Source organism: Salvelinus namaycush, chromosome 20, assembly GCF_016432855.1.
Source record: "Salvelinus namaycush isolate Seneca chromosome 20, SaNama_1.0, whole genome shotgun sequence".
NCBI classification, from domain to species: domain Eukaryota; kingdom Metazoa; phylum Chordata; class Actinopteri; order Salmoniformes; family Salmonidae; genus Salvelinus; species Salvelinus namaycush.
Genome location: NC_052326.1, coordinates 31,234,730 through 31,247,943, shown reverse-complemented (window position 1 = coordinate 31,247,943; position 13,214 = coordinate 31,234,730). Strand labels below are relative to the sequence as shown.

The 13,214-nt window shown below is 45.8% G+C and overlaps 1 protein-coding gene across 1 annotated transcript; it reads left to right on the top strand.

Annotated features, from left to right (window-relative positions):
* Window positions 1–4,675: 4,675 nt before the first annotated feature.
* On the top strand, window positions 4,676–11,949 carry LOC120064569 (diacylglycerol kinase beta-like). The gene is made up of 9 exons (XM_039015160.1): window positions 4,676–4,748; window positions 8,030–8,153; window positions 9,816–9,926; window positions 10,020–10,110; window positions 10,314–10,393; window positions 10,857–10,930; window positions 11,029–11,103; window positions 11,520–11,638; window positions 11,739–11,949. The coding sequence occupies exons 3-8, from the start codon at window positions 9,924–9,926 to the stop codon at window positions 11,527–11,529; spliced, it is 333 nt and encodes a 110-aa protein (XP_038871088.1). The 5' UTR covers window positions 4,676–4,748; window positions 8,030–8,153; window positions 9,816–9,923; the 3' UTR covers window positions 11,530–11,638; window positions 11,739–11,949.
* The last annotated feature ends 1,265 nt before the right edge of the window (window positions 11,950–13,214 follow it).

Here is a 13,214-nt window from a genome sequence, read left to right as displayed (position 1 = left end):
TCAGCAGTTTAGTTGGAATAGGTTCCAGTATGCAGCTTGAAGGTTTAGAGGCCATGATTATTTTCATCATTGTGTCAAGAGATATAGTACTAAAACACTTGCGTCTCCCTTGATCCTAGGTCCTGGCAGAGTTGTGCAGACTCAGTACAACTGAGCTTTGGAGGAATATGCAGATTTAAAGAGGAGTCTAATTTGCTTTCTAATGATCATGATCTTTTCCTCAAAGAAGTTCATGAATTTATCACTGCTGAAGTGAAAGCCATCCTCTCTTGGGGAATGCTGCTTTCTAGTTAGCTATGCGACAGTATCAAAAATAAATGTTGGATTGTTCTTATTTTCTTCAATTAAGTTGGAAAAATATCATGATCGAGCAGCAGTGAGGGCTCGTCGATACTGCACGGTACCGTCTTTCCAAGCTAGTCGGAAGACTTCCAGTTTGGTGTAGCACCATTTCCGTTCCAATTTTCTGGAAGCCTGCTTCAGAGCTCGGGTATAATCTGTATACCAGGGAGCTAGTTTCTTATGACAAATGTTTGTTTTTAGGGGTGCGACTGCATCTAGGGTATTGCGCAAGGTTAAATTGAGTTCCTCAGTTAGGTGATTAACTGATTGTTGTACTATGACGTGCTTGGGTAGGCGGAGGTAGTCTGGAAGGGCATCTAGGAATCTTTGGGTTGTCCGAGAATTTATAGCACAACTTTTGATGATCCTTGGTATTGGGATTCTCCTTGCTTCAGCGACACAATCACCTCATCAACTGGTCTACTGGTGCCATCATGGGCTGGAGTCTGTTCTGCCACGCTCAGTGTCTGAAGTCAGCGCAACCTGCCCCGGGACATCTTCCTGGGGGCTCGGAAGGTTCCCCAGACCTCTCTGCCATTCCCGCGGGGTATCAGGACCTTTGGGAGGTGTTCAACAAGGCCCAGCCCACTTCGCTTCCGCCGCACCGACCATATGACTGCTGGATTGACCTTCTCCCTAGCTCCACTCCATCCCGGGGACAACTGTACTGCAGGATTTATACGTACTTTGTTCTTTCCCGCCGGTGCAGCGATCTTATTTGTGGAGAAGAAGGACAAGACCCTGCACCCGTGCATCGACTACCGGGGACTCAAAGACATAACGGTGAAGAACTGCTACCCGCTACCACTCATCTCCTCGGCTTTCGAGCCGCTCCAGCGGGCCACCGTGTTTTCCATGCTGGATCTACGGAACGCCTACCACCTGGTGCGAATACGGGAGGGGGATGAGTGGAAGACCGCCTTCAACATGGCCAGCGGCCACTACGAGTATTTGGGCATGCCATTTGGCCTCACCAACACCCCTGCTGTGTTCCAGACTCTGGTAAATGATGTTCTCCGCGACATATTGAACCGGTTCATCTTCGTCTACATTGATGACATCCTTGTCTTCTCCGGCTCACCCCAAGAACTTGCTCCACGTCCAACAGGTTCTTCAACGCCTCCTGGAGAACCAGCTGTTTGTTATGGCAGAGACGTGTGAGTTCCATCGCTCCACCATCCCCTTTCTGGGGTACATCATCTCCGCTGGGAGTGTCCAGAGAGATCCCGGGAAGGTGAGAGCGGTGGTGGATTGGCCCCAGCCTTCGTCCAGGGTGCAGCTGCAACGTTTCCTGGGGTTCTCCAACTTCTATTGCCGCTTCATCTGGGGTTACAGCACTCTGGCTTCCCCCCTCACTTCTCCCAAGGTTCCGTTCATGTGGTCCCCTGCTGCTGACCGGGTGTTCCGGGACCTCAAACACCGCTTCACCACTGCTCCCATCCTGGTTCATCCTGACCCTTCCCATCAGTTCGTGGTGGAGGCCGATGTGTCGAATGTAGGAGTGGGGAAGGTCCTGTCCCAGCATTCTGCCCTGGACCTGAAGCTACATCCCTGCGCCTTCTCCCATCGCCTCAACATCATGGAGAAAAACTACGATGTGGGAAATCGTGAGCTTCTCGCAGTGAATATGGCGTTGGAGGAATGGAGGCACTGGCTGGAGGGGGCAGAACATGCGTTCATCGTATGGACCAACCACAAACGGCCCAGCTCATGGTGCAGCACGTCTTCTGGATCCATGGACTGCCCATGGACATGGTCTCCGACCAGTTCTCGTCCCAGGTTCTGTAAGGCGTTCTGCACCGTCATTGGGTCGTCGGCTAGCCTGTCCTCTGGGTTTCACCCCCAGTCCAATGGCCAGTCGGAGCAAGCCAACCAGGACCTTGAGACAACTCTGCGCTGCCTGGTCTCCGCCAACCCCACCACCTGGAGCCAGCAGCTTGTGTGGGTGGAATACGCATGCAACACCCTTCCCTGCTCTACCACGGGCCTATCGCCCTTTGAATGTTCCCTGGGGTATCAGCCCCTGCTCTTCACCGAGCAGGAGGTAGAGGTCGGCGTACCTTCTGCCCAGATGTTTGTCCACCGCTGTTGTCGTACCTGGAGGAGAACCAGGTCGGCCCTCAAGACCACCTCCAGGTATCAACGACAAGCAGATCGCCATCAGACCCCGGCATCGTCTCGGGCAGAAGGTATGGCTATCCACCCGGGATCTGCCCCTCCGGGTGGAATCCTGCAATCTCTCCCCCTGCTTTTTTGGCTCGTTTCCCATCTCTAAAATGATTAGTCCCTCCTGCTGTTCATCTTCTGTTTCCCCGTACCCTTTGTATACACCCCACCTTTCATGTGTCCCGAGTTAAATCCATGTCTCACAGCCCTTTGTCTACTGTTTCCAGGCCCACCCCTCTCATCGACTTTTAAATGTCACCCCAAAGTCATGTCTTATCCAGTTATGTCTTATCTTGTCCCTGTCTTATCCAAAATCTATCTATTCATGGCCCTCATACTTTGTTGACAGGACTGGATCAGAAATAAGTCTGTACACACATACAATAGATACTTGTTTGGATTGGTGTGCTGTTTACTTTACCATGCTGTTAGTCTCTTCACACAGCCACAGTGTCTCCTTCGCTACGAGTCTACCATGCAACGAGACTACCCCGCTGTTTACTTGACTGTTTTTAACAAAGAACCCTGCCTCTCTCTCTCTTTTTTAGCTCTATCTCCTCGCTCAGATGGCAGAAATGGACAGGCAGCACATCTGGAGGATGAAGCACTTTAACAAGCCTGTGTACTGCAGCGTGCATCGGAGCCTCAGGAAATGAGGCCTTTCCTGCATCTGTAAGAGCTCTATACCGTCACTAGGGGGCGATCTCTATGTGTCTGATATTCATAGACCGGAGTTCTGTGTCTCCCAGTAGACTGTAGTTCTGTGGTCACTAACTGAACTCTGGTTCTTGAGAGCTACAGTGTATAGACCTAAGGGCATACAAGCTTTTGTCCCAGCCCAGCAATTGACTCTGGGTTTCACCCCCAGTCCAATGGCCAGTCGGAGCAAGCCAACCAGGACCTTGAGACAACTCTGCGCTGCCTGGTCTCCGCCAACCCCACCACCTGGAGCCAGCAGCTTGTGTGGGTGGAATACGCATGCAACACCCTTCCCTGCTCTACCACGGGCCTATCGCCCTTTGAATGTTCCCTGGGGTATCAGCCCCTGCTCTTCACCGAGCAGGAGGTAGAGGTCGGCGTACCTTCTGCCCAGATGTTTGTCCACCGCTGTTGTCGTACCTGGAGGAGAACCAGGTCGGTCCTCAAGACCACCTCCAGGTATCAACGACAAGCAGATCGCCATCAGACCCCGGCATCGTCTCGGGCAGAAGGTATGGCTATCCACCCGGGATCTGCCCCTCCGGGTGGAATCCTGCAATCTCTCCCCCTGCTTTTTTGGCTCGTTTCCCATCTCTAAAATGATTAGTCCCTCCTGCTGTTCATCTTCTGTTTCCCCGTACCCTTTTTATACACCCCACCTTTCATGTGTCCCGAGTTAAATCCATGTCTCACAGCCCTTTGTCTACTGTTTCCAGGCCCACCCCTCTCATCGACGGCCATCCGGCTTACATGGTGAGACGTCTCCGGAGTGTTCGACCGCGGGGCAGGGGATTCCAGTACCTGGTTGACTAGGAGGGTTATGGCCCGGAGGAGAGGTGCTGGGTCCCCGCTAGAGGCATCCTGGACCCAGTCCTCATCGCTGACTTCCACCGCCGTCACCCCGTTCAACCAGGTGTGCGCCCAGGTAGGACGCCAGGTAGCGCCCCTGGGGGGTGGTACTGTCACACCCTGATCTGTTTCACCTGTCTTTGTGATTGTCTCCACCCCTCTCCAGGTGTCACCCATCTTCCCCATTATCCCCTGTGTATTTATACCTGCGTTTTTTGTTTGTCTGTTGCCAGTTTGTCAAGTCAACCAGCGTTTTTTGTATCAGCTCCTGCTTTTCCCCGGGTCTCTCTTTTCTCGGGGTTTGACCCTTGCCTGTCCTGTCCCTGAGCCCGCCCGCCTGACCCCTGAGCCTGCCTGCCGTCCTGTATCTTTGCCCCACTACTCTGGATTATCGACCCCTGCCTGCCTTCACTAGGCACTGTATCTTACGTATACCCTCAATGCCCATCAATTGCTCTTAAAAAGTGACAGCATTGATGTGAACATTCATGAGTTTACGATAGCCCAACAATATGTTATACTTTAATGCGTACTGTAAATGGCTCCTTACTTGATATGGGCAGGAAGTGGATAAAATTCCAATTGCTAAACATCTGAATAAACTCCTGGCTTTGTCTTTCAGGTCAAGTCTACCTCAAAGATGTGTCATGTTACTTCTCTGTGATGGAGGAAAAGACGCCAGAAACTGGAACGTGAGTACTGAGTAGCCTACTGTCTTTTCACCAAATGTAATTCTGTGTGATAGTTGTATTCCCTGATAAGTTTATATTTTAGCTGCTTTCAATTCACCAGTGAGGAGAGACAAGGAGCAGAGAGTGGAAACAAAGGATTTGTTATTGATTTACTAATTTCATAACCTTTTGTGCTTTGTTACTTTCAAACTTTACGACATAGATGGCAACGGACTCCTGGACAGCTCAGTAAATGACTTCAACTTGACTGAAATGTACTTTCTATATGATATATTATGAATACATTCTACTCTCACATCAAATCAAAAGGGATGTAGTGTACACTGTACAGTGAACAGTAGGAGTTGTGAAAGAATACACACCTCCATGATAATGTGCTTTAACTCTCAATCAGGAAGTGGATCATCGCCCAGATGATGCATGCGGCAGACTACCTGGGTTGGGACGTGACAGATCGCAGACCGGTAAAACATCCACTTGCATACCTGTCAATTATCCTTATGGGAATACTCACTGGGTATTAAATCAAAACATTTCACCTGACGGGTATACTACAAAGCATTTTAGCCGACACTTATCCAGAGCGACTTACAGGAGCAATTAGGGTTAAGTGCCTTGCTCAAGAGTATATCAACATTTTTTACCTAGTCTGCTCAGGGATTTCAACCTGCAAAAGTTCAGTTACTGGCCCAACGCTCTTAACCACTAGGCTACCTGCCTATCTCTGCTTTCATTATGGATACAGCTAATGTTTACATAAAGCAGTATACACTTATGTAGAATACACTTGTAGCGGTATTTATTAGAGAGGGGTAAAGATAAAGATTTTGTTCGGGCGCCAGGCAGGTATTAACCATGCCGAAAGGAAAAGAGTGTAATAGAGAGAGTACCACTACCAGACCCACACACATCAGCAGAAGAGACTGCCTAGAGTGTAGCCTGTTTGCCAGATAGCCAGTGGAGAGAAAAGAGAAGACACACGTCACAGCACAGGGGTAACCCCACCAATAATTCCTCATGCAATTGAACGGCAACTTCTTAGTAACAATTTACAAGAAAGAACCCAGTCATCAGAGGATTTGCAGTAATATGTATTACCTTCCAGTGGAGGAGTGCAGAGGGTATGAATGTGGGGGGTGTTCATAGACAAAACAAAGGCCTTAAAAATGGCCACAATCTTCTCGGCCACATGTCATCAATATAGTTCAAATAACAATACACAACTTGCAAGCAACCTCCCTTTTAATTAAAATGTCCACCCAAATATTTCTGGCAGGGCAATAATAGTCCAGCTCTAATGAACATCAATGGGAAGTGCATTTGAAAAATAGAAAGTCTGTTGCAGGGTAAAGCACTGGAACGATAGAGGGAAGAGAATGAGAGAACGAGAACAAGAGATCTTAGCTGTGGTCTTCAGGCGTGCCGGTGTACTGTCTGACCGTCTGATAGTTTGTATGTCAAAGCTTCGCAACAATGTTGCTACTAATCCATGCGATCCATAACCGGTGCGGTCCCAAACTATAACAACCACGATTTAGAGCGGTCACACCGATGATTGAGTTAAATACCAACCAAAAGCTCCTTCCCAGAGAGCTGAAAGAGCTGTCTTTATTTCCTCCTCCTTACTGCTGATGCGCTCTTAAAGTGGCAGCGCACGGTGAAGGCTCGGTGCAGGATTTCGCCACACACTTGGCATCTTGTCATTTTGGCAGACCTTATCCAGTATGTGTCTCGCCCTGATCTGTTTCACATTTTTGTGCTTGTCTCCACCCCTCTCCAGGTGTCGCCCATCTTCCCCATTATTCCCTGTGTATTTATACCTGTGTTCTCGGTTTGTCTGCTGCCAGTTCGTTTTGTTTCGTCAAGCCTACCAGCATTTTTCCCTCTGCTCCTGTCTCTCATTTGTTTCTGCTTTCTAGTTTTCCCTGTTTTGACCTTTCTGCCTGCCCTGACCCTGCCTGCTGTCCTGTACTTTTGCCCCACTGCTCTGGATTACCGACCTCTGCCTGACCTGACCTGTTGTTTGCCTGCCCCTGTTGCTGTAATAAACATTGTTACTTCGACACGGTCTGCATTTGGGTCGTACCTGAAACGTGATAGTTACAAGCCTGGCTGGAGTTAGCGGTGGAGGCAGAATCAATATCCACCTTCGTAATATGGATGAAGCCTGAGCTGAAATCTGAAGCTAGCTAGATTCATAGTACATCTAACCAATCTGCTTTGTAGTTTACCCATCAGGTTTCAGGGACAAGTAAGCAAGTGTTGATGTTTTGATGTTGGAATTATTATGCCTTAATTATCATGCCTTTTTTTTTGATGGGGAGCAAAACATTATTTTCATGGAAAGAATTAGACCACATTAATCTAAATATACACTTTCTCAAATTGTTTTGTCTCATCCCAGTAACCTAGTTACCGGTCTTGATTGAATTGGGCCCAAAATCTACACTCAGCAGCACTCAGTTGTACAGTCCTTGTGCAAGTTCCTGGTTAGAGAGTTGTAATGAATAGCGATGAGTGGCTAACGTTAACAGTATTTAGCTGGGTTGGGTTTAAATTCAATTTCAATTCCAATAAATTAATTTACGAAATTAAATTTGAAGTGATGTCCACTCACAGCAGCGCAGTGAGATTTAGCATACATTGTGATTGGTCAGGAACCAGGAACGGTGGGAGTCTAACTACTCTGATTGGCAGGGAAACAGGAACAGTGGAAGCCTAACTACTCTGATTGGTCCCTAAGGTGCTGAAGGACATGATGAATGCCATCGATGCTGGGATTAACAATCTGGTGCTGCTGGGACTCAAGACAAGAAGCACCGACAGTCAGACTCTGGCTCCTCTGGTTAACTCAATCAGTGTACATGATTCAGCATATGACAATAGACTCCTTATGTCCTAGAACATTTGTTATGTGCTCTATGGTTCAACTACTGTACATCTTGATAAAGCTTTATTCAATTCTGTTTGAGATTATACTTTTAAATGTCACCCCAAAGTCATGTCTTATCCAGTTATGTCTTATCTTGTCCCTGTCTTATCCAAAATCTATCTATTCATGGCCCTCATACTTTGTTGACAGGACTGGATCAGAAATAAGTCTGTACACACATACAATAGATACTTGTTTGGATTGGTGTGCTGTTTACTTTACCATGCTGTTAGTCTCTTCACACAGCCACAGTGTCTCCTTCGCTACGAGTCTACCATGCAACGAGACTACCCCGCTGTTTACTTGACTGTTTTTAACAAAGAACCCTGCCTCTCTCTCTCTTTTCTAGCTCTCTCTCCTCGCTCAGATGGCAGAAATGGACAGGCAGCACATCTGGAGGATGAAGCACTTTAACAAGCCTGTGTACTGCAGCGTGCATCGGAGCCTAGGGAAATGAGGCCTTTCTTGCATCTGTAAGAGCTCTATCCCATCACTAGGGGGCGATCTCTATGTGTCTGATATTCATAGACCGGAGTTCTGTGTGTCCCAGTAGACTGTAGTTCTGTGGTCACTAACTGAACTCTGGTTCTTGAGAGCTACAGTGTATAGGCCTAAGGGCATACAAGCTTTTGTCCCAGCCCAGCAATTGACTGATTTAACTAACCAAGTTCTGTATCAGTAGTTGATTAATTGAATCATGTGTGTTGGGGCTGGGTTGGAATAAAAGCCTGCATGTCCGATAGCTATTCAGGACCAGGGTTGGTGATCACTGCTGTCGTTCTTTATGCCCCCTGATTGCTGCACAGATGTGTGCCATATGCTTCTCAAAACTAAGCATGGTAGGGCCACAATGTCAATCAACCATCATTTAACTTATTATTTATGCATTTAACATGATTCAGCTTCCCTGCCCCTGCACTCACAATGCCCACCCTCCTTAAGTGCAGCTTTAGTAAACAACGTGAGACTGAAATATTAAACGTTTTCATCAATATAGTTGATCCAATATTCTGCCTATGGAAGAGAGTTGCACATTGTTGATACTGCCAACAACATGCAAAAACAACAAAACATTTCCAAAGAGAAATGCTTAAGAGTGTTTTTTTTCTTCTCTCCCGATCAGTATACAAGTACACCGTCCATGGTCGCTATGCCAACAAGAACCTTGATCCATCAAATCAAACTTTATTTGTCACATGCGTGGAATACAATGTGTAGACCTTACCGTGAAATGCTTACTGACAAGCTCTTAACCAACAGTGCAGTTCAAGAAAGAGTTAAGAAAATAATATTTACCAAATGAACGAAATAAAAAATAATAAAAAGTAACACAATAAAATAAAAATGATGAGGCTATATACAGGGGGTACCGGTACCGAGTCAATGTGCGGGGGTACAGGTTAGTCGAGGTCATTTGTACATGTAGGTATGGGTGAAGTGATAATAAACAACGAGTAGCAGCAGTGTAAAAAACAAATGGAGGGGGGTCAATGTAAATAGTCCTGTGGACATTTGATTAATTGTTCAGCAGTCTTACGGCTTGGGGGTAGAAGCTGTTAAGGAGCCTTTTGGTCCTAGACTTGGCGCTCCGGTACCGCTTCCCGTGTGGTAGCAAAGAGAACAGTCTATGACTTGGGTGACTGGAGTTTTTGGAAAAAAAATTGGGCTTTCCTCTGACACCGCCTAGTATATTGGTCCTGGATGGCAGGAAGCTTGGCCCCAGTGATGTACTGGGCCGCGCGCACTACCCTCTGGAGCGCCTTAAGGTCAGATGCCGAGCAGTTACCAAACCAGGCGGTGATGCAACCGGTCAAGATGCTCTCGATGGGGCAGCTGTACAACTTTTTGAGGATCTGGGGACCCATGCCAAATCTTTTCAGTCTCCTGAGGGGAAAAAGGTGTTGTCATGTCCTCTTCACTACTGTCTTGGTGTGTTTGCACCCAAACATTCGTTAAATCCAAAAAACAGATTGGGGTGAGGCTCAAAAGAGTTCTAATGTCCTTCACATTTCAATGTAAAATTATGATTTTACATTTTGATTCATCTGCGCACCTGATCACTTTTATGTAAATTTCAAGAATGTGTTTTCAGTCAGCGAAATTGAATCTTGCTCTGGTCCCTCTGTCTGCTCCAGGTGCCGGCTCATGGCTGGGTCATTGCTGACTGTGACTCCAGTAAGTATCCCTTCTGCAACAAGAAGATCAAGACCCTGGCAGTGAAGCACTGGGTGTGGTGCCAACAAATGGTGAGTGTGTGTGTGTGCGTGCGTGTTTACTTGCTTGAATGTATGTGTACACACAGGCTGCCACTAGTTTTTACAATGACTGTCTTGTTTTAGCGCCATGACGAATGTGTGATCTTTGGGTCATCATCGTGCGACTCTAAGAGACCACATTCTGCCACCATGGGCCATATACTCAGTCTCCAAGGTCAGCCATTAAACCCATGACAAGCCCATGACTCCGTTCCACAACATTTTGCAAATTAAGTCACGCTGTTAATTGCCATACAGACTTTTCTTCCACTAAAAGCAAAAAATGCAAGCAGATTTTGTCACCCAATAAAACTACAGTATGTGTTAAATGTATTTATTCATTGCCATGCTCCTAACTCTCTGTCCCTGGGTTTCTAGAGAAGGATGAAGAGGGAAGGAGGAATTCCACGGAGGACACTAGCCTAGAGGACATCACCCCAGACGGTCACATTCTGCAGGTACACTCTTAGGGGGGAAAAAGGTGCTACCTAGAACCTAAAAGGGTTATTCGGCTGTCCCCATAGGAAAACCTTTTGAGGAACCCTTTTTGGTTCCAGGTAGAACCCTTTTGGTTCCAGGTAGAACCCTTTTTGGTACCTTGTGGAACCTTATTCACAGAGGGTTCTACATGTAACCTAAAAGGGTTCTACTGAAACCAAAACAGGTTTATCCTATGGGGACAGCCAAAAAAAACTTTTGGAACACTTTTTTCTAAGAGTGTAGGGTCCCCTAACTATCAATGTCAGGGGTAAGCATATCCACCTTACACAAAATACTAGTCCTATCTATTAGCCTGGGCACCAATGTGTGAAAGCCAGTAATACATTTTAATTTTATATGGATCTGCGAATGTCAGTTGTATTTACTGGAATTTGGGGAATTAACACATTCATATTTTCTCCTCCCCATCTCCCTTTGCAGATTGCTCCAATTCCAGACACCCACCCTCTTCTGGTGTTTGTGAACCCAAAGAGTGGAGGGAAGCAGGGGGAGAGGTAAGAACAGAGCAGGACAGACATAAAATATCTCCTAGCCTGCACTAATAGCATGTTGTCCTGTGAGGGAATATCATGTCATGGCATGTATGTTTCAGAGTGATGAGGAAGTTCCACTATTTATTGAACCCACGGCAGGTCATCAACTTCTCTGACGGAGGACCTGGACCCCGGTAAATACAAGTGCAGTTTGACCATCTCAGGGTGGGAGGGAAGTGGACTGTACTATTACATAACTATCTGTTATGTCCTTGTTACGACAGTAACTGTCTTATGTCGAAGGGTTCATGTAAAGTGCTACCTTTTTTTAACCAATTTCCAATTTGGAGATCTGTGTGACATATTTAGTTAAATTATATCTTAATTCTTATTATCTGTTCCACTATGAATTTGTATCATTGTGTGCTCTTGCTTCGGCTTGCTCTTTGGGGTTTGGGCCGGGTGACTAAAAACACTTTGTGACAACTGCTGATGTAAATGGTGGGGTTGAGGAGAGCTCATTGGTTCCTATGGACCTCTGGCATGTGCAGGGGATTCAAAAGCGTATGACAATGTATAGTATTTTTATGTGTTCTGTTCCCTACCACAGACCCGAGTGACAAGCGGATTGAGGTGGTGGGGTTGTCGGGCTATCGAAATGGGTCAGATCTATTCTGGGCTGAAGTGTGCTGGACACAGACTGGCTCAAACCTCACAGATCACTATCAGGTAGACTTTAATGCTCTATACACAAGTCTTAAAGGTTTTATGCCTTTTACCTTTTGTTAATTAAAATGGACCTGTCTCTCTGTCTTGTTGCCTTTCTCAGGACATATAAAGCACTGCCTATGTAGATTGATGGTGAGCCCTGGATGCAGCCTCCTTGCACGTGCTAATATTAATATACTTTTATACTTGATATAATAAATGTAATATATTGTATACTGTAATAAGTGAGGTTGGCCTTGGGTGTCACGCCCTGACTTTAGTTATATTTGTTTTCTTTATTTTTTGGTTAGGGTTAGGTCAGGGTGTGACAAGGGTGGTTTGTTTAGTTTTTTGTATTGTCTAGGGGTTTTTGTCTTGTCTAGGGTTTTTGTTTATGGTGGCCTGAATTGGTTCCCAATCAGAGACAGCTGTTTCTCGTTGTCTCTGATTGGGGAGCCTATTTAGGTTGCCATTTTCCATGTTGGTTTTGTGGGTAGTTGTTTTCTGTTTTGTGTTGCTGCACCTTACAGGACTGTTTTGTTTTCGTTCCTTCTCCTTGTTATTTTGTTTAGTGTTCTGTTTTTTAATAAATATAACATGAACACTTACCACGCTGCGCATTGGTCCGACTACTCTTCATCCGACGACGAATATCGTTACATTGGGATCTTTATGACAAATTGAATTAGAGTGTGACAAAACTCAAGGCACATTTATTCTTAAGAAACATTGTTGATTTTGTCCTATATTTAAATTGTATTTAAATTGTATTTATTCTTTTTGTATTTATATTGTTTTTTTGTTGTTGTTTTTTTTAAATCCCAGCCCCCGTCCCCGCAGGAGGCCTTTTGCCTTTTGGTAGGCCGTCATTGTAAATATGAATTTGTTCTTAAACTGACTTGCCTAGTTAAATAAAGGTTAAATAAGAAATGTAATAAATAAATGTTGGCTTGTTTGTTTTAGCAATGTCCCCAATTAGGCCCATTCTCATGACTCAAGATTGTTTCAGAAACACAATTTGATTTACTGGAGATCAGCATTTCCCAAACCCTCACCAGACAGACCACATTTTTGTTTTTGCCATACACTGACACACCAGACACAATTCATCTAGGGCTTGGTGATTACTTCATTACTTGAATCAGGTGTGTCAGTGTAGGGATAGAACAAAAATGTTTCCCTAACACCAGAGGGTATAGGGATAGACTGTGTTGTAGACTGTGACGGCATCGTAAAACCTCTTTATTTTACACCCTGTGTTTAGATCCACATCACACACAAGAACCAAGCCAACATGCTGATGGCTATACCTGCCTAACCGTCAGGCTTCTTCCACCTCAAAGGTCCAGGTGTAATGTTACGTTGTCCCTAGTTGCTGGTCTTGGGTCAGTTTTTCAGTTTTGCATTAATGGTTAAGGTTAAGATTGGGGAGGGGAAGCTGATCCTATATCTGTACCTAGGGGAAACTTCACCCACTTCACCCAGGAACTTCACCCAATGGTCCATTGCCATAAAGAAACAGACATTTGAGTGGAAACATTCTGAATCCACTGACTCTGCTCAAGGTCCATTGCCATAAAGAAACAGACATTTGAGT